Genomic DNA, 20,570 nt, shown 5'->3' on the forward strand with positions numbered 1-20,570 from the left:
AGTGGCGTTTTCGGATTCGGGGGCGTGTTACTTTTTCTCTCCTCTTGCCATTGGCTGGAGGAGAGAAAAACACGCCTAAAAAAGGGCGTGGCTAAAAAGTGGAAAGAAGAACACGCCCCCGAATCTGAAAAAGACGGAGCCTATTTGGAGGGACGGCTCTCTCCTCCAATGGCTGGCCTCCGTTTAGGAAGCCAGCCAATGGAGGAGAGGCAAAAAGAGAGGCGGGCTAAATAGCCACTCTAAGAAACATAAGATGTCCAGACTTCCGGACAGTTGCATAACTAAATACTTATAAGGTCCCAAAAGCGAGACCTATTGGCTATGTCAAGCGGCCGTGAAAGTGATCGCGATCAAACATCAATGCGGCCGCGAAAGTGAAAGTAATGGCGGTCAAGCGCTGCCCGCGCACATGCACTGTAGTAGCTCTAGGCTGGCCTGGTAGCACTTTTTGGAGCCCTCTCAATAAATCTTGCCAGACCAGCGCATGCGCTGGGTCAGGCGAGACCTAAACATAAAGAGCTTGGAAGTTCTTAGGGTCCGTGCAGAGGCGCAACTAGAGCCAAATTTCAGGGGGGCTAAGGAAAAATTTCGGGGGGGGGCTGAATCTTTTAAGCCATAGGCAGAGTGGAGCTGCAGGAGCTCTTAGAAGGGGTGAAACAACAGCAAGGCCTCATTAACATACAAATGGTCTTTTTTTTTTTTTAATAATCTTTTTATTAACCTTTTTACTTACAACCTTTACTGCATTACCATATCGTGTTTCACAACGTACATTACAGCTTTTGCGAATATAATCGTAATCAACAGGAGAGACCCCTGTCGGGCTCTTCAATGTCTTGACACCTGTCTCCTTCAACACTCCCTTATCTCCTTCCCCCAATCCCTCCGCGTGTTCCCCTACTAGTCGGAAGTGTCTGATTGTGAGTCGTCCTGCGGGGGGTCGCAGATGTTGCCTCGGTATACATTCCATTTTCCCCATATCTTGGTCCATTTTTTGGGGCAGCCTCTATGCACGTAGACTGCTCTTTCGGTTACCATCAGTTCGTCCATACCACTGCACCATTTCCTGAGCGTCGGGGCTTGCCTGGCTCCCCAGTGCTGCGCTATATCCCTTTTGGCTAAGGCCACCCCTAGAGCCACCCATGTTTGTACTGTCTGAGTGATGTCCGCTGCCTCCCAGACATTGAGGATGCAACCCCGTGGATCGGGAATCAGTGTCACTCCCATCACCTGCGCCATTGTGCGTATTATTGCTTTCCAATAGTTCTGGATGGCGACACATTCCCATAGTGTATGCCAGAACGTGCCCTGTTCCCCGCACTGTCTAACGCAAAGCGGCGTATCAGCTCTGTGTAGTTTGTGTAGTAGCGACCTCGTGTAATAGGTACGATGCAGTATCTTGAGTTGTACCAGTTTGAATCGGGCCGAAATCGCCACCTCCCTGGGGGACGCTAACGCTTCCTGCCAATCCGCCTCATCCAACTCCCCCACGTCATTCTCCCATCTAGCTTTTAGAGTTTGTGTAGGATCTGGCTGGTTATTTATAATTTTTTTGTAAGTGAATGATATAGCCTTCTTAGGCATATGATCAGTAAGGAGCCTATCCTCTAGTGGAGAGGACTCAGGCAATTTTGTGCCTTGGGGTATGAGTGCCATCAATGCGTGTCTTATCTGTAGGTATCTATATTGCTCGGAGTCCGCCAGGCCATAGCTCTCCTGCAGCTGCGTGAATGTAATGATCTCCCCCTTTTTCCACAGGTCCCCCACCCTCGAAATACCTATCAGGTCCCATTGGCGGAAGCCCTTCGAGTTCTTGAGCCTCCCTAGCTTGTTGGTATCCCAGAGCGGCGTCGCCCGCGTGATGACTCCCTCCCATCCCATAGCTCTCTGGACTTCGTGCCAGATCCTGACTGTGTGAGCTGTTGGTCCTATTAGATGTTTGTGTTGATTGGTGTTGTAGAGTATCCCCATGAGATTGTCTGCCCCCAGCAAATGTCTATCCATCCGGTAGGCCGGGTCTGCCTGGTCCACGTGAAGCCATTGGTTTATTACCGCCAGGTGTGCGGCCCAGTAATAGACCCTAATGTTTGGGAGCCCGATTCCTCCATCATACCAACCCTACAAATGGTCTTTTAAAGACCTGTGAAGTGCTCGGGTGCGGCTGTGTGTGCGCCGGGAAGCTGTCTCATCCCGGGCTGCCACACACGACGGGGGGGGGGGGGGGGGGGGGCTGAAGCTCTGTGAGTCCAATGGGTGTTGCGCGCCTGGGTCCGTGAATTTATTGCTTGCAGAGTCCCGGTGAGAGGACACCGGAAATGGCAACTGATTGTGCCTAAAGCAAATTGCTAATGAAACAGAAGTGATATCATAGTCTTCAAGGATTTCTTCCCCATTTCTCTCTTATCGTGTCCCTCTGTAAATGGGATTAGATTAGACAAACAAATACCGGTTACGAGGCTTTCCTATAAATATTCATTCTTCCTCCCATGCCGCACGCAGATAAGACTTGCATTGCATGCGGAAGAGTACACTGCATATTTGAATACTGTGGTGATTGGAGAATACCCGTTTCAAAATGCGGATGAACGGGCGGCGTGCTGATCGCCAGTCCTCTGCAAAAACAGCCTCCAAAGGGAAATGTTGGCTTCTGTGGATTGGATTGCATTTCTCCTGTTTATGGTCAGGTAAATAAAAGTAAAGTCTGCGGTTAAATTCTCGCAGAGGTGCGTGCGTGTGAAATCGGAATAACCGTGCACGCATGAGCGTCTCTGGCGCTCTCACCGCTGACGTTTATGGTTTACTCTGCATTATTAAGAAGAATAACATCAAATGTGTTGGAATATTTAACACTTTTCTTCGATTATTGGAGAGCGAGCCGCTGGAATCGCCTCTAAACGCGCAATAAAATGCTTCTGAATATCACATAATCAAAATCTGCGAAATGACACTTGTTATGTTCTGGGCCCTAGGCCCACATAATGCATGATAGACCACACAGACACATGGATAGGTGGTACGGATGACTAGCCGCGAGCACGTGCACTCGGGCTCTTTTATTAGCGGGGTCACCTGACCGGTGACACCCGTGTTGGATGGGTGGGGGGTGTGTGTGAGCCAGCCCTCGGGGGAGTGGCTGGCAGGAACACTAGACTGTGTCCAGCAGGACACAACATTCCTCCCAAATTTTAATAAAACGAAAAACAACAAACAAAAGCGTCCAACCTATGGAAAGAGAATGAGGAAAAACCAACTAAAAGAAAATGGAAAAAAAAACCTCACGGTTCAGAGATATAGTTCGCGGGACAGCGGTGGACAGGTGCAGCTGTGAGCATCAAGACATCTAGGCACATGTCCATACTTTAACCAGGCATATCTGGGGACGAACACAGTGCTGATGATATCCGGACCTTTCAGCTTCACTTCAGTTGAGGAACGGTCCACCCACGTGATGTTCATCGGTCCAGCATACTCTTGCTGCGAGGCAATTAGTGTTTATTGTTCAAATGGGTGCATCAGGAGCGTATAGGTGAGTCCACCGCCACACCGGACGATTGCGTCGCTTGATCCCTTGACGACAGACTTGGCATTCCGTGACCTGTTGAAATTCTCGGTTAGATGACCTGGCCACTTCCTGGAATCCATTGGTGGGGCACAGTAAGGTCCATCTCTCACGCTCTGGGAGGCCCCTTGGATGAGTTGCCCTGGGACTGCATATGGGCTCTGACTCTGGAGCCACTGCCTCGTCACTCGTGCAAACTTCAGGGGTGGAGGTGTCTTGGTCAGAAACATGCTCTCACTACCAGGATCAGAACATGCGCCGGTTAAACAGATGGTCACTGCATTTTCGGATCGTCAATTGTTCTGGCAAGTGGTGTGGGACTCCAGTTGTTGTACTTGAAGCTCCAAGGATGGTAGTGATGCACATGACAGCTATGGAGTGGATGCCATGAGACGACTCGCACCACATCTGGTGATAACTAGCAGTGAGTAGGGATGACTGGCGAATCTAGGCAGTCATGGTACTCGTCGGACACTTGGTGCAGTTCTTCTGATTTGGCATTTGTGTAAGTAGAACAGGGATGCCCTTTCCTTAAAGCAGCCGGCGACAGGTGGATGACGGTCACTATGAGGAATGATGCCACCCCACCCCAGTGGCTGTCGTATCTTAGAAGGTGCACTCAGGTGATCGTGCGAGTACTTGTTCTAGTCCCCTTTTGTTGATTCCCACTGTGCACTTGTTGTCGTCCGTTTTCCTGGAATAGGACTTTCACTGTCCTATATCTCGCCACTCCTCATCTTCTCTAGAATGTGTTAACAGACCACGTAATGCAGGTCGCTTCGTGCTGCAGTGGCATCTAGCTGCAATGACGTTGTGTTGCAGTGGCATCGTGCTGCAATGGCATCGTGTTGCAGTGGCATCTTGCTGCAAGGACATCGTGTTGCAGTGGCATCGTGTTGCAGTAGCGTCATGCTGCAATGGCATCGTGTTGCAGTGGCATCTTGCTGCAATGACGTCGTGTTGCAGTGGCATCGTGCTGCAATGGCATCGTGTTGCAGTGGCATTGTGCTGCAAGGACATCGTGTTGCAGTGGCATCGTGTTGCAGTAGCGTCATGCTGCAATGGCATCGTGTTGCAGTAGCATCATGCTGCAAAGGCTTCGTGTTGCTACACCTGTGCTTCTCAGGTGCGTCAGCCATTTCAGGGACGGCAGTCCCAGCTGTAATTTCGGATCGCTTGGGAGGTATGTATCTCCCTTCTCTTGCGTCAGTTGTGGCGGCGCGCCACTTGGAGTGCAGGAGTCTCCTCATGCCTGTAGAGAACTGCTGCACACCACAGTCTTAAGGCAGTATAAGAGGTACTCTCTGAATAGTTTCTGGCCCACTGCTGGATGATGTTGGTGCAGGCAGGTTGACTACGATCTCTCTCCTTCCTGCGTTCAGGTCACCCGGGGCACCTCTCTCCTCTGTATTTTCAGATGGCGGGTAATGTTCCTTCCGCCGACTCTTCGCTTGAGGGCCTTGCTCTTGCACCTTGAGAATGCGCCGTAATGCCATTGCATCCTGCCTTGGTTTCTTCATGCTTGGCAGGGTTGGTAACTCCTTGTGAAACTCTCCTTGATGAGCCAGTGGTGGCCTTTCGGTGCCTGGCAGCTGGCTGGCACAGACTACCTTGTACAGCCCATCATTGTCTGCGCGCCCATGCGGGTGGACACTCAGTCTGTCTTGTACCTTGTGCACGGTTGCCGCTCCTCTCTTGTATTTCCTGCCACTGATAATCAGAAAAAGTGCTGTATCGCCTCTGTGGAGCACTGAACTCCTTCCGGGACACCTTGTCTGCCTGTATCATCACCCTTGCTGTGGTTTGCCACTAGGGGCCATGCAGTACTTTCCGTCTTTGCCTGGGCTGCATGCGGTGGCAGACGGGCATCCCCAGGGGATGGGGGCGTACAACGCACTCTGCACTGCTGTTGGCCTGCAGGTACCTGGGTCTGATAGGGAGAACAGTGCAAACATCTCTTTGAGTTGGTCTCTGCATGCAGCAGTAGCTGTTATTTTGGCTGCCCTTGGCGAAGTCCCAGGACACGGCAGGCTGTTTGGTGATCAGGGCAACAGGGAATCGTTGAGCACAGCATCAATGTGTAATTGGGGCTGTTTGTTTGCAGTATGCTGTACTCTGGTGCAAATAGCTCAGGCAAACTGTAGGTAGCAATGCAGACATTCTTGTCCATGCTATGAGAACTGAGACGAAGGACTTTTCCCCTCCTCCTTACAGGATGGGCTTATGGCTTGCAGCATTTCTCCCAATTCCCCTGGGATTCTGCTTGAGTGACGGTGCACTACGGGCCGTCACGCAGGGCAGGCCAGGATGCCGTGTGCTAGGTAGCTGATAGGTGGCACGGTGGATGCGTACCACACTAGGGCAGAAGTGGGTGTCCGTTTGATTTTGTTGCATCGTTGTGACACTTACGGCCGGGCCACGTCCTCAGTACTCGGGCCGATTGCAGTGCATCCACTGACCGCCAGGCGGCGCCGCAGCCACCACTCCTTCCAGCCATGGCAAGTTTCCTTGAAGATTGTGGGCCTCACAGAGAAGAGATGTGCAGGAGGGGTGGCACTGGGAGCAGGTATAGCTGTGGCCTTCTCCCCTGCCAGGGGGGTGCTGCTACGGATATTCAGAGGCTTTGGACAGCAGCGCTTACCACATCTCCTTCATACAAGCTGCATAACAGGCGATTGAGGGTGCGGGACTGGCGTAGTTCTGTCAGTGACATCCGCTCTGAAAAAGGGGGGCATACATACGGGCCTCGCTGGAGTTTGTGTTGGGGACTTGTTTGGACGGGCCTGAGTTTTCAGAAGTTTAGTTTCTTTTCTGCACCGGTGTGTGTGTGGGTGCGGTGCCACCAGTAGGTGCTAGGTGGCGCTCCTTTAGTTTTCGCTGCAGCTATTTCCCTATGACTGAGCTGCGCGGGCTGGGGATGCCAGTGTAGAGGCCAAAACAGTCAAAATGCTATGGGGCAGACAGCAGCCTTCTCTTTCTCACCGCAGTGACTGCTTTTAACCCTGTCTGCTGTCAACTTCCAGGTCGGTCCTTTCGGTGTGGTACCACTTCAGGCCACTAGGCGGTGCTGCTGGCTTATTAACGCTGTCCCCGGCAGTCGACTTTCACCCCGGAAGCTTGATCAGTTACTTGGTTCTGCAGCACGTCGCGTCTCTGCAGGCACGAACTAACAGGCAATTCGCACGGAGTGTTCCCCTCTACACCGGCCGATGTCCCTCGAGGTGCAGACACCCCCGGACGTCCTCGGGTCCCAGTGTACCGCACCGGCAGTTTCTATGGCTCCACAGGCATTGTGCACAGCGCGGTAAGGTTTAGCAATCTCTTTCTGTCATTAATGTTTTTTTTTTTTTTGTTTTAATTGGATCCTTCATGTATTCCTGATGAGCGGGGTCCGTACCCCACCACGGACCGGCCGCGCCCTTCCGGCATTACGGCCGCTCACGCAGCCCTACCTCCGATGTCGGTGTACTCCGACGGGGCCTCTTCTCATTATCTGCCGGCCGCTGTCTCCTCCTGTCTCTCCCCGCCCAGCAGCCTCACTCGTGCATGCGCTACGCTGGGGCTTGAGTAGGCACCGCAGACGGCTGACCCCTTGCGGGCACAATGTCTTGTCCTCGCTGAGGCGGGCGGCTACTCCCTTCTCCCTCGTGACACAGGAGGCTCACCTTGCGGCCGCTGGGTCATCCCGGCCGATGCGGGTGGGCTCCGCTCAGCTCGTGCCTCTGTTGGGGGCTCAGCAACTTGGCGGCAGGGCTCGCCACCGGCTCCTCTCTCGCCGCACCGGAGGCTCAGCAATCGTGCGGTGCAGGTGCCGCCATGCATTGACGGCCACAGCAGGCACGCGGCGGGCTCCCGATCGCCGCACTCGCACACCAGGGCTCTGTGCACACCCCAGTGGATCTCCAGCTGAGCTGTGCCAGCTGCAGGGGCCGCCCGATACACAGGCAGCACGCCACCTTCACAAACGGCGGCCGCACACGCGGGAAAGACCCGCTCGTCGCCAGTGTTATGTTCTGGGCCCTAGGCCCACATAATGCATGATAGACCACACAGACACATGGATAGGTGGTACGGATGACTAGCCGCGAGCACGTGCACTCGGGCTCTTTTATTAGCGGGGTCACCTGACCGGTGACACCCGTGTTGGATGGGTGGGGGGTGTGTGTGAGCCAGCCCTCGGGGGAGTGGCTGGCAGGAACACTAGACTGTGTCCAGCAGGACACAACAACACTGTGCTTTGCCGCGCAGTGTGCAGAAATCTGCATATCTAATCAGCATTATAGCACTACAAACGTCCCCGGAGGGAGCGAATCCCCCAAGCTTGAAAACATTGTTTTCAGTTAATAAGATAACTCCTTTCAAGGGGTATGTGCCTGTTCTCTCTCCTTGAGTGCTTCAAAGCCCTCTTGAAACAGAGGGGTGGGGGCCATGAATTCAGAAGCCCTCCCGGTGGGAGGGCGGCTCAAGGGCCGGCCCAGACAGGGAAGACAGTCGGTGCGGTTGGTGCCTGTTGCTGCTTCGTGAGCCACAAATGAAGGCTGTTTGTCTGAATTGTCTTGGAAAAAATGTAATCGCATATTTGTATTCTGCGGGGTGTCGGTGCCCGCAGGGTGATTGATGGGGGGCGGGGCTCGAGATCGTTCTGTTTTTGGCGGCACGTGCATCTGTCACTCGCGGTGCCCACGGCTGAGGCGTTCTCTCCCCTGGGAGTTGGTTTTGCTGCATATAAATGATATATGGTTGCATGTTCAAGAGGACCCTTCTTGGTCCTGCCTGTAACTGATGCGGACATCTCTAGAGCAGGATGGGCAGCTGTGAATTCACAAGGGCAGGTTCGTTTTTTCCAGGTCATCTGCTGTTCGGAAATTGGATACTCCGCCCTTATATAGGTTCCGGGTGGGTGAGTCTGTTTCTTGCCTACTGTTTCTATGCTGGATGTGCCGCCACATGCGCTTAGCTTTGCCTACTGATGATGTGTTACTTTTGTTGGGAAATATTTTTGTGAGCCCGGTGCTGCCTGGGGAAAGGTGCAATTGTGGCCACAGACTTCCTCCCGAGGTAGACCCCGCCACCGCAATGAACGCCACCACACCCAGCTGCCAATATTAAAGAAACCTCAAACCCCTTAGCCAACTGAAGGCTCATTGCGCTCTTCTTCACTCACATATGTTAGTTCCATCATGTTATTGTACACACGGAGTCATTTTTCTGCATGATATATATACTTTCCCTCTTCTTGACATACAAAGGAAAATGCACACAAACACAAAACACAAACACACAGACACGTGCAACCAAAATAAAGCAAACAAAGCCTAAAACACGCGCGTGCGCACATACACACACATTTAGCACACATGCAGCCCACATAAAACTAAAACAGCCTACTAAACACACACACACACACACACACATGCAGTCCACATAAAACAACAAGTCTTACTTGCTTGAGAGAATCGTCGTTGAGGGAATCACCGTGAACTCCACCGCCTTTCTCCGAGGCGAAGCAGAAATGTCTCGGAGAAACGCAGCGGCGGTTTCAGATTCGGGGGCGTGGCTAAAAAGTGGAAAGAACAGCAAGGAACACGCCCCCGAATCTGAAAAAGACGGAGCCTATTTGGAGGGACGGCTCTCTCCTCCAATGGCTGGCCTCCGTTTAGGAAGCCAGCCAATGGAGGAGAGGCAAAAAGAGAGGCGGGCTAAGGAGCCACTCTCAGAAACATTAAATCTCCGACTTCCGGTTCTGCCTTCGGCAGACCGGACGGTCCTCGACCTAAAAAAGAGGCAAGCCACTGCCAGGCCAGCGCTCTAATTCCCATTGAGTGTATGCAAGCTAGGAGGATGGGGTGAGAGATGGTGTCAAATGCTGCCGATAGATCGAGTAACACCAGCAGCGCTCTGTCGCCCCTGTTTATACTGAGGCGGATAGAGTCAAGTACTTCCAGCAAAGCTGACTATGTACTATAGTTAGCCATAAACCAGATTCGCTAGCATGGAGCAGATTATTGCTTTCTAAATGCACAGAAATGTGTTGATTAACATGTTTCTGCAGTACTTTTGATCGAGCTGGAAGTAGAGAGACAGGTATGTAATTGATTGGATCATTCGGATCTGCCTGAGGTTTTTTTTTTTAACAGTGGTAGTTTCTTTGCCTGTTTCCAAACTCTGGGCATCTTTACTGATGACGGGGAAGTATTAAATAACTGATGCACCAGCGTGATGTATTGGTTCCACATGTAAAAGGAGGCTGGGTGACCTTTCAGGGTTTATTAATTTAATCTACAATTACAGAACTCTGTAACCTAAAGCAATACTTACTTCATGAAATAAATCTCCAGCGTACGGAGAGACTTCAAGGTCCAGCAATGAAAGCCCTTCTACCACTGCAAAACAAAGTGTTCAGACATATGTTAGAAGCTTGTGGGGTTCAGAAAAGCTATTGTTGCATACAATTACAACAGAAAGTATTGGATTGTCAATACATGGGTCTATCTTGAATATAATTAATTGAATGTCTTAGATAAAAGCCATGCAAATTGAAAAATAAAATCACACAAAATACAATACACGTAAAATACGTTTTTTTTACTTCATATTTGCTAATTATCTGAAAACAACACAATTGATGGGAATGAGGTTGTTACTCGTAGATTACAAATTAGGTTATCTAAACATTTAGCAATGATTTGAACAATTACCAGACCCTAAGGCAATATTCTCATAAATGTAGTATTTTCTATCATTGGCAGATTAGACAAACACGCGCGTCATTTCTCTGACACCCCAACACAACTCCCTCAGCAAAAAAGAATCTTGATTCACTATTTCTTAACCTCATCATTTCACTTTAGAGTTCAGTGACGTTAACCCAAGGCCCAACATTTGGTCTCATGGTTTAGTACTCCACCAGTACACCCTAAAAGGACAGTCATATTGTACACTTGTAATACCACAAAGCAGTCCCACCTGAAATGCTTGAAACTGTTTTGAAAAAAATTAGGGTGGGAGCTACGTACCCAAAAGGTTGGTGGTGTTTTAAAGAAGATTGGTGCTATCTTGATTCTTCTCAGTCCCTGCTACCTTCCTAGGAATACAAGAGGGCCTCTCCTATGGCTCTATTCAGTAGACTATCCTCTCATCAATAAAATGTGAGGCAGACAGACACTTGGGTGAGTGAAAGGTTAATGACTCAGCCACTCAATTCCTCCTTTAGTGGAAGACAAGCCAGAGGAGACACTGTGTTTGGAGGTAATCTTCAAGTCATTCCCAGAAAGAAGGAAACTGCAGGACAAGAAACAAGGCGTTGACCTGCTTCACAACATCAAGTGTTAACCTAAAAACATCAAACCCTCAATCCAAACACAGCTTTAAAAAAACACAAAAAGAAGCATTAGCAAGTCGTTTGGGTTGGGACAGTCTGATGGGACAAAAAATGTACCATTAGCACGTCCCTTCAAAGTAATAATGTTATTATTTGTTTGTTTTATATGGTGTTTAGAAAACATGTTCATTTTTGAAGCACAGTAAATAACCCATGTCACAACTTCTCAATCCAGTTGTATTCAATGTATCAACCTTGCAAGGATGACAGGCAGAACTGGACAGCGGGTTTCCAACCCTATTACTATTGTTCGCACAAAATGTACACACGTGGAACCGTAATCTCCTGAGCTAATATGCAATTACCATTACAAATGACAGACATAAATGCTAGTATCCACATATAGAAATGTCCCCAAAATTGCATCTCTCACTCAATTTCTAAAAGAAGAGTTTTGCCGAAAGAGAGTTAAAAAAACACAGTGGACAGAAAGACACCAGATTTGGCATGAAGCCAGTGGCCGATGCTCTATGTTTATGATATGGCTTAAGCTTAAAATCACCAAAAGAGAAACACAGAAACTAGTGCAAAAAACTATAGAACTAGCAACCGCCTTACCCTTGAATAGACTCTCAGCCTTTGACTTGCAATTCACCTCCCTAACCTCTCATGAAAGGGTTAAACATTCTATGGGTGCACCCTAAACAACAGCTCACGGGGCACACGGCAGGGATAGGAAGATGGCTGAGAGGGTAAATGGTGCCACCTTTCCTCCCGGGGTCTGCCCTGGGAACCACAGTGCACCACCTTCTACCATATTTCCATTAACTATGTCAAATGAAAAAAAACAGAGAAGTTCTTGTTAGTAACTGACCCATTCACTGAAGATTCTCCCTCAAGGAGAAGGACATCATCGACAATACTGGTTCAGATTGAGACTTGGCCCAGATGTGGTCCAACATGATGTCAACTATAGTGCCGTCAAATGTATAAACACATCTTGAGAGAAGGGATGGAAAAAGATCTTGACAAACATACAATGGAAGGTGAGTTTGCATTACAATGGGACAATTCTGCTAATAATTTTACTACAGTCGAGTAGAACGTTTTCTACTAGGAAGTGGTCCTTTTAATCCAATAGGGTTCTAAGCTCACTGTCTGGCATGTGTAGTGGTGATGCCCTGGAGCGAGATATTCAGAATCTGCAGAAACCTACTTCTGCTTCATTATATGAAATAATCAGTTCCTAGAAAGAGGAGAGCAGTCAGGAAAAGCTAGCCGCCAAGAGAGCTGATCAAAACACACAGGGGGTGCTGCGTAAAAGGGATAAAGGTTTTGGAAACATCTCTACTTGGATGAATTTGGAGGAAGAGAGAATGAGTCACGGTAGCAGACTCAGTGAAAAATTCTAAGACGTTGTAGGAGGCCAAGGCTTCAGATCTTGCCATGGGGATTGAGACAAGTGATTCCTTCCTTTTGCCAAACATCATCTGCAATCATTTGAAGGAACCTGCTCAAATAAAAGGATTGTATGAGAACAGTACTATGTTTTTCACGTCCAAAATTAACACACAAGAATATGTAGACTCCTGCAATAAGATGCATAATTCAGCTGTAGACTGAACTAGCATCAGACTGTCAGACAGATTGAAGATGTGCCTTCTTTCCGGGGTAAACATGGTATATGTACTAGTTTAGATAGGTTTAGCTTTTTTTCTAATTTAGCTGTTACTAATAATTATGTCATCTCATTAGGTAAGAACATGTTCTTTCTGTTACAGATTTTTCAGGCATTGAGGAGGGGCCCACCTGAGAAGCTGCATCACATGCAGTTAGAAAGAGGGTGGTGAAAATAGGAGGCAAGAGATTCAGATGCCGGGTGTGAGTGAAGTGGGGTAGCTGGTAGGTGGTTTGGGAAGAGGTTCCGATGTGGTGGTGATGGTGGTTCTTGCAATACAAAATGTAAAGAATTCGTGCAATTGTTGGCTGTTAATAGACAATGCTCCTGGGGTTTGTTTGGTAAACAATTTTACAATGCACAACTTAAGTATAAGAACAAGGAATGTTAATGGTTTTAATTGGTGACAAAACGAAATCTAGTAACAAGAGTTTTACAGGATAAATTCCAAAATAGCGTATCTCCAAAACACCACTTATATCAACCAGGATATTATGTCTTGGTCTGTAGTTTGCAAAAAAAGTCTATTAGTGGTTTAGCCGAAATGTGTAAAACAAATACACAGCATTGCAAACATTCATTGAGAGATGAAAAGTGCCTGTGGGTAATAGTGAAAATAGTCAAGGGGAGCACAAAATTGGTGTTATGTGCAGTTTACAGTCCTTGCATCAAGAACCCAGAAATGTTTGTATCATGTTTATTTGAATTATCAAAATAGGATGGTCCCTACTTTTTTTGCAGGGATTTTAATATTTTACTGAATCCTTGCCTAGATGGCTCCACTGAACAAGGGAGCCATAAGATTCTTAAAGTCAGAGCAACAGTAGCACAAATCGTCATGGCTTTGGGATTATTAGATGCCTTGATAGAGGGATACAAAGGATACATAGGATACTGAATCTGGAATTCGCGTTTTACTCTGCTCCTCATCGACCAATTTGATTAATAAGGGTGCTTGTATAACTCCAAAGGTAAAAAGCATTGAAAAAAAATTACATTGTTGACAATCAAGCGCTCTCTTCAGACCAACCCAGAAAAACCTGCAGCCCAACAAGGGCTGGGGCAAGATTCAGGAAGCAATGTAGTTGCTGTCCTACAAGGGCCAAAGCAGGCAGCTAGGAAGCTGTAGCCCGACAACGGTCGGTTTGGTTCTCAATGGGTATCACAGAAAGAGACCAAGAGACCCACTGTATCACGGGTCTTTCCTGGGTATGATTTCTTTGTATGTTCCTCGACCAGGAACACTTAGGGCTTTTCCTCCTGGATAGTCTCTCCTCCTGCAGGGCAAGGCAGTCTCCTCCTCTCTCTTAACATGCTGGCAAGCGTCTAGGTACCAAGCAGACCCTCAGCTCTTCCAGAAGAAAGTGCAGACTCCAGGTGATGTCCCTTCACCCTTGGGAGACTGGCTATCAAGTAGACACCAGCACTGGTTACATAGCAGTCCATCGAGTACCCTGGAAGAACTATTCAGTAGCCCCTTGATAACAAAGCCTTCATGAAATTCTAAACAAAGCCCTATCTCCATCCTCCCTACTTCAGTGTCTAGATACCCATCCTCCAGCCACAGCAGGGGACTGAGGAAGCTGTTATCATCCTCCATTTGGTGCATTGCCAAACCAGAGGCAATCCAAATTATTCTCACTGGCGTCAGTACTCAGACTCACAGAGTGCAACTATTGCACATACATTGCACACAAACACACACAGGATGTCAAGGTGAGGTTCTATGTTTCACACAATGGAGGAACTTTACATAAGAGAGACCTGTAGTAAACGCTCTCACTGCCACATATAACAATGTTTGGTCACACTAAGGATTCACAAAACCCAATACGCTGCCACCACCACTTTATCTGTTAACAAGGACAGTAGTTTTGTCCACTGCAAGTGAACACCGGGTGCACCCCTCAAGGTCACATGGCAGGTCCTGGACCATTTATTATAAGGGACATGCTTAGGCTTCTGAGCAAGTACGTACGTGTACATGTACACGTACACGTACACACACACACACACACACACACACACACACACACACACACACACACACACACACACACACACACACACACACACACACACACACACACACACACACACACACACACACACACACACACACACACACACACACACACACACACACACAATGCTGGCATGGCTTTGCAGGATGTCGGGGGAGGTCACTCTATACTTCTGTTACGTGATCCTTTGGGGCATGATGTAGTCACACAGGAGGAGATCAATGAGGTGTTTCTGCAGCACTATCGTAACCTGTACTCCTCGGGATGGCAAGTAGTGAGGGGGAAAAGCTGAACTAGATCATGGATGCTTCTCTGTTGTCCCTTGAGTTGACTGCGGCGGATCAACTGGATGAGAATATTACCAAGCAGGAGGTACAGGGAGAGATTAAGAAAAGGGCGAAGGGTAAGGCATCTGGCCTAGATGGGTTTCCAATTGAATTTTACGCGCATTCGCATTGGACCTTGTTCCTAAACTAGTGGCGCTTTTTAATAATTCCCTGCAGCGTGGTCAGCTTCCACGCTCACTGAGGGAGGCAGCCGTTGTGTCACTCCCTAAGGCGGCTAAGGACCCTCTTCTTCTTGATTATTACTGCCCCGTCTATGCTTAATGGGGATTACAATATCTTGAGTAAAAATTTGGCGAATCGGTTACTTCCTCATATGTGCTCTCACGTTCATCTGGATCAAACAGACTTCATACCTACGCACAGAACTCTGCCTAATATCCAGCAACTGTTCCTGGCCTTAGACTGTCAGGAGCAACTCCCACCGGAGGCACTGTTTATCTCTGTGGACATTGGAAGGAGTTCAACTGGCTCCGCTGGGAGTTCTTATATGCTATGGTTTGCCTTTCGTCAGGTGGACAAAGATTCTCTACACCGACCCCCTGGCTAGGATCCGTTCTGTTACTTTGATATCAGAGGCCTTTGCGATGGAGAGTGACCCTTGGCAGGGTTGCCTGTCTTCTCACCTCTGTTATTTGTGTTGGCCTTGAAGGCTTTTGCCTGCACGGTTCACCAGGGACTACACTATCAAGGCCTGAGCAATGTCTCTAACTGTACTTACCTATCTCTGTACATGAATGGCATGTAATTGTATCTCAGGGAGAGAGACATAGATCTTCTGGAGGCGGTAGCAGCATTATCGGACTTCGGGGTTCATTCGGGACTTGAGGTTAACTGGAACAAGTCATGTGTTTATCCCTTGAGGAGAGATGTCCCTGAGCATGGTCCTATCCCCTTCGGTCCGACTTTGAGATTTGAGCATGATGCGGTTTGATACCTTAGAGCAGCTGTTTACTGCTCCTGGAATTGTTGTACAAGGGGATCTTTGGGCGTGTGTTGGCTGGGCTGCTTGGCTCCGTTGGCTTGTGGTCTACATTGCCTTTATCGGTAAGTGGCCATGTGGCTGTTTCCAAGATGATTATATTACTGCATCTTCTTTATTTGGTTGCAACACTCCCATTAGGAGTAGCCTCAAAATAAATTGGGAGCTGGATGGTTTGCTGCTTCCACTTTATTGGGGCGCCTTGCATTGCTGTGTAGCTCTCTGGAAGTTGCGTCTGCCTGTGGCCGAGGGAAGCATAGCTCCACCTGACTTGGAATTATATTACTTAGCAGGCAGCTTCAGTGGGTGGCACGCTGGTGGACTTTTCTGTGGGATGGTGTGGGAACTGCCGAGTGCAGCTCGCCTTCCAAGGATGGCCTATTGGGTTTTCTACTGAAACCAACACCTGCTTCCAGAGTACACACCTCGAATATCCCGATTAGGACCGTCCATTATGTGTGGGCTCGTGCATTACGGCAGACTCGGACACCAACCAAGTACACCCGTGAACTTTCTCTTTTACTAATTTGGCATTGGGGGTCGCCGGTGGGATGGCCAGGTCTCCGTGAGTGGCCGGTGGCAGGGATTGATGTCCGGGGTGATCTTTTTGGAGGGGGAGAATTGTGTCCTTTTTCATATCTCTGGGAGTCCTAGGATATCCCAGTGGACCATTTCATACTTCATGGAGCCCTGACACACAAGGTACGGGAATGGTGGTGTGCTGGCTTTGTGGAACCTCCGGAGTATGACTGCCTGCGTCATCTCTTACTTATCATGGATCGAACAAAGGCGCTCACGTTACTTTATTGTGTTTTATTGGAGGGGGCGTGGCAGACTTCCACAACCCTCCGAGAAAGTTGGGAGGCGGACCTAGGGATTTCTCTCTCTGATCCCTCTTGGAGGAAAGTATTATAATCAAGTACTTGAGCAACTAGAAACGCCCGCTTTTAAAATCATCCAATTATTTTTCCTACATCGGACCTATTTGACTTCCCAATGCAAACATGCTATGTTTCCGGCCGCTGCCTCGGTGTGTTCCCGGTGTGCCGTTTGGGACGTAGATTTTTTGCACATGGTTTGGTCTTGCCCGCTCCCATTTCCCTACTGGACTACGGTCCTCCAGTTATTTCAAGGGGCCATGGATCGATCGTTTCCTCTGAGTCCTTCCCTATGCTTGCTAGGCCTCCATTAACGATCAGCAGCTAAGGCGGCTACTGATAGATTCTTAGATCAGGCCTTGAATCTTGCCCACAGGCAACTGACTATGAGTTGGAAATCTGTCCAGGGTCCCCATATACCGACGGTGGTTCGAGTTAACGAAGTGGTTAGAATGCAAAAGGGAGGCGATTCACAGGGAGGAATATCTGTGGTTCGGAAGGTACCGATGTTAACTTATGGGACACCATCTTGTTAGCTCGCCTGCGAACGGATCAAGGGGGGCCGGGTGCCTGTGGATGGTTCCCCTTCTGGTGGCTCGTACCGCCCTCGAATGCAGGAGTGCCGAGTCCTACCCCAGGTGGCGCTCCCTACTGGCCTTCCACTCTCTCTGCTTCATTGGTGTGATTAATACCCCTTATGTGAGTGGGGGCTCCTGGGGACTGTGCATGGTGGGTATGTTGGGGAGGGGGCGGAAGTGTCTGTCTACTATATTGTGTACATTTCACTCCTGTGAGCTCCCTGTTGTAAATTACATTTTGCGAGTCGCAAAACGACATGATTTGCGACTCGCAAATTGTAAGGGTCGTACATCTAGCCCCTTGCCTCTTACACTGATTGTTTTTATGCTGAGTTGTTAATGTGAGCAGGATTCCCCATTTTAAAACTTTTATTGATTTTAATATTGTTATTATAGGAATAGTATTTATGTTGCTAATACTAATTTCTACTTTTATGTCTGTATTATGAACTGAATAAAGATTACTATTACTACCACTACTAGTAGAACATATGAAAATAATTATCCAGCTACACCTTCTGATATAGAACAATATTACAGTTCTATTTATTTGCCCCAATTATCAAGAGCCCATGTGGATGCAATCTTTGCCAAAATAACAATCTCTGAAGTTGAAGAAGCGCTTCTTAAAATGCCCAATGCAAAGGTTTGTGGGAAGGATGGATTTCCTTCCAAAGTTTACAAGGCTTTTGCAAACTAATTGGCACCCTTTTTAGTACATCTGTTTAATGGTATAATGGAAGGTCAGGAAGTCCCAACCACTTTTAAAGAATCTACCATGATTAGCTTTTTGAAGAAGGATAAATGCCCAACTAATGACAACTCGTATCGTCCAGTAAATTTGCTCAATGCAGATTATAAATTGCTGACAAAGGTCTGGGCTGATCAGATTACCCCTGCTGCTCAATTGTTAATTCACAAAGATCAGAGAGGTTTTGAAGTCAATAGATTAATGGCATTGAATACTTATTTTTTAATCCATGTGATTATTTTGCACATACTCAAACTGCGGCAGCAATAATAACGATGGACGCCGCCAAGAAGGCATTTGATTTAGTTAAGTGGGATGCCTAATTCCATAGCTTGGGTCAATTTGGGTTCCCCACTCAATTTATAAGGATGATTAAGAATCTATATCAAGGGGCACAGGCCAAAGTATTATTAATTCTAGAGTTACAGGCTCGCTGATAATCAAGAGAGGCACCTGACAGGGTTGCCCCCGATCTCTAATGTTATTTGCTCTTTTTATCGAGCCATTGGCCGTAATAGAGCAAATCCATTTACCAATGGCAGGTATGCCCAAACTAAAGCTTTGCGTGGACGATATTCTATATGTAAAGCCGGATGAGATTAATATACAAGGGCTGTTCAATTTGATTAAAGAATGTACCGATATAGGGGGTTTCAAGATTAATCAAAGTAAAAACAGAGAATCCTCGGTTAAAAGCTTTGGTCAGGGATCTTCTTGATTTTTTAAAGCAGTGGGCTAGTTCACAGCGACCAATTAGTTATGTAGGTATATTTGTGGCAAAAAGTTATGATCAGTTGTTTCAACTAAACTATATGACCATGTTAAGCAAAGTTCAATCATTACTGGAAAGATGGTCCGTTCTCCCATTAAAACTGATAGGGAGGGTGTCCCTTATAAAGATGTCCATTTTACCACTATTTCTCTTTAGTAATGTACCTATGAGTAGCTCTTATTTCCAGGAACGAAACTTCTTGGTAGAAGTTTTATATGGAACAGGAAAGCCCCCAAGATGGAGTATTTAATATTGCAACTGGACAAGACCTAAGGGGGTCTAGCACTCACTCATTTTCAGATTTACCACTAAGTGGCATTGCTCCGTATCATGGTATGATAAATTGATGACAAAGAGGTGTTAGACGTTTTCTGTTGAGACAGATGGTCCAAGAATCAGTAATAAGTCTCCCAGCTTTTATTAAAACTGCCAAACTGCCCAAGAAAACTTGTTATAAGTTTATTCAGGACCATACGCATTGACATACTATTTAGTTCCCGCCAGACTGGGCTGGTTATATTCATCTTAAGTTTCAAGAGTGTAACCATTTTGGGTTAAATTTATCTAGGGCAGCAATATGTTTTTGGAATTCTAAGAGATTTAAGGAGCTGAGCGACTTCATAGTGAGGGGCAATTATATCAAATGGAATAAGATCTTACTGTGGTACGGGGAACAGTGTAGTCAGTTCTTTCTAAGCTATGGACAGATAATTCATTTTTTATCTATCAATACACAGCAATCGAGTCAAGAACACCATCCGCCCTGGCGGGCTTTAGCTTGGAGACAGGTATCAGTAACTTATTCAGGCTGCTTAGTAATCATTCGGTTCAGGAACCGACTGCCGATTTCCTGGATAACGTTATTGAAAGAACGCAATGTAGGCTGCTGGAAAGAGATAGGCAGCCACTTGCTGAGTTTGGGCGTAAATCCCATAGGGCAGCAAACTATAAGAGGATGTCCTTTTAGTCCTGCTAGATAGCATATTGCACTCCCAAAGTTCTCCATAAAATGTTTCCCTTAGTTCTGGATCAGTGCTTCCACGGTTATCAGGAAGGAAGGGAGGACTGGCTTCATATATTTTATGCATGCCAAAAACTCTCAGTTCCGAGGGGGAACTATTTGCCGTTATTGATAAAGTTGTGCCATCAAGGGTGGAAGTAAAGGCAAGTGTAGTGTTATTTGGGCTATCTAAGGGGACCCGTAAGATACACAAATACGGATTTAACAATAGCTTGTTAAATAATATTACAAAATTGGAGGACATGGCAGGTTCCAACGCTTCAGGGGTGGCGGGCGAAAATGCTAAGGACTAAACAGTTTGAAGAAGCATATGAGAAAAGAGTTGGGAGTGTTAAGATGTTACAGCTATTTGGCAGCAATTTAAAACACCTTAAATAACAATTAGGTCCAGAATTAGATTTCTGTGTTTTTGAGGGGGTTAACGGGTTACAGTGGACCTTTTAAGCACAGAGAACAAGCACTTTCTCATTGTCTTTAATAACTCAATAAGATTGAAAGCTGCTTTTATATTTATTTGTATTCTGCTAGAACTAAGTATTTTTCGTGTTGCATATTGTAATCAAAGGTTTTTTATTACTTTTTATCCCTCATTTTCCTGATTGCCTATTATCGCTCTGATATAGTCTATATGTATCGGGAACAATTTATGATCTTAGTGTGTA

The 20,570-nt window shown here is 47.3% G+C and overlaps 1 protein-coding gene across 2 annotated transcripts in view; it reads right to left on the reverse strand.

Annotated features, from left to right (window-relative positions):
- PIGU (phosphatidylinositol glycan anchor biosynthesis class U) overlaps positions 1 to 20,570 on the reverse strand; it is a 193,634-nt gene that overhangs the window by 148,674 nt on the left and 24,390 nt on the right. For both annotated transcript variants that reach the window (XM_085619097.1, XM_085619098.1), the window contains exon 2: positions 9,878 to 9,942. In XM_085619097.1, coding sequence (XP_085475223.1) covers positions 9,878 to 9,942 — 65 coding nt within the window. The remainder of the gene's footprint in view (positions 1 to 9,877; positions 9,943 to 20,570) is intronic.

Source organism: Triturus cristatus, chromosome 7 (assembly GCF_964204655.1).
Source record: "Triturus cristatus chromosome 7, aTriCri1.1, whole genome shotgun sequence".
In the NCBI taxonomy this organism is placed as follows: Eukaryota; Metazoa; Chordata; class Amphibia; order Caudata; family Salamandridae; genus Triturus; species Triturus cristatus.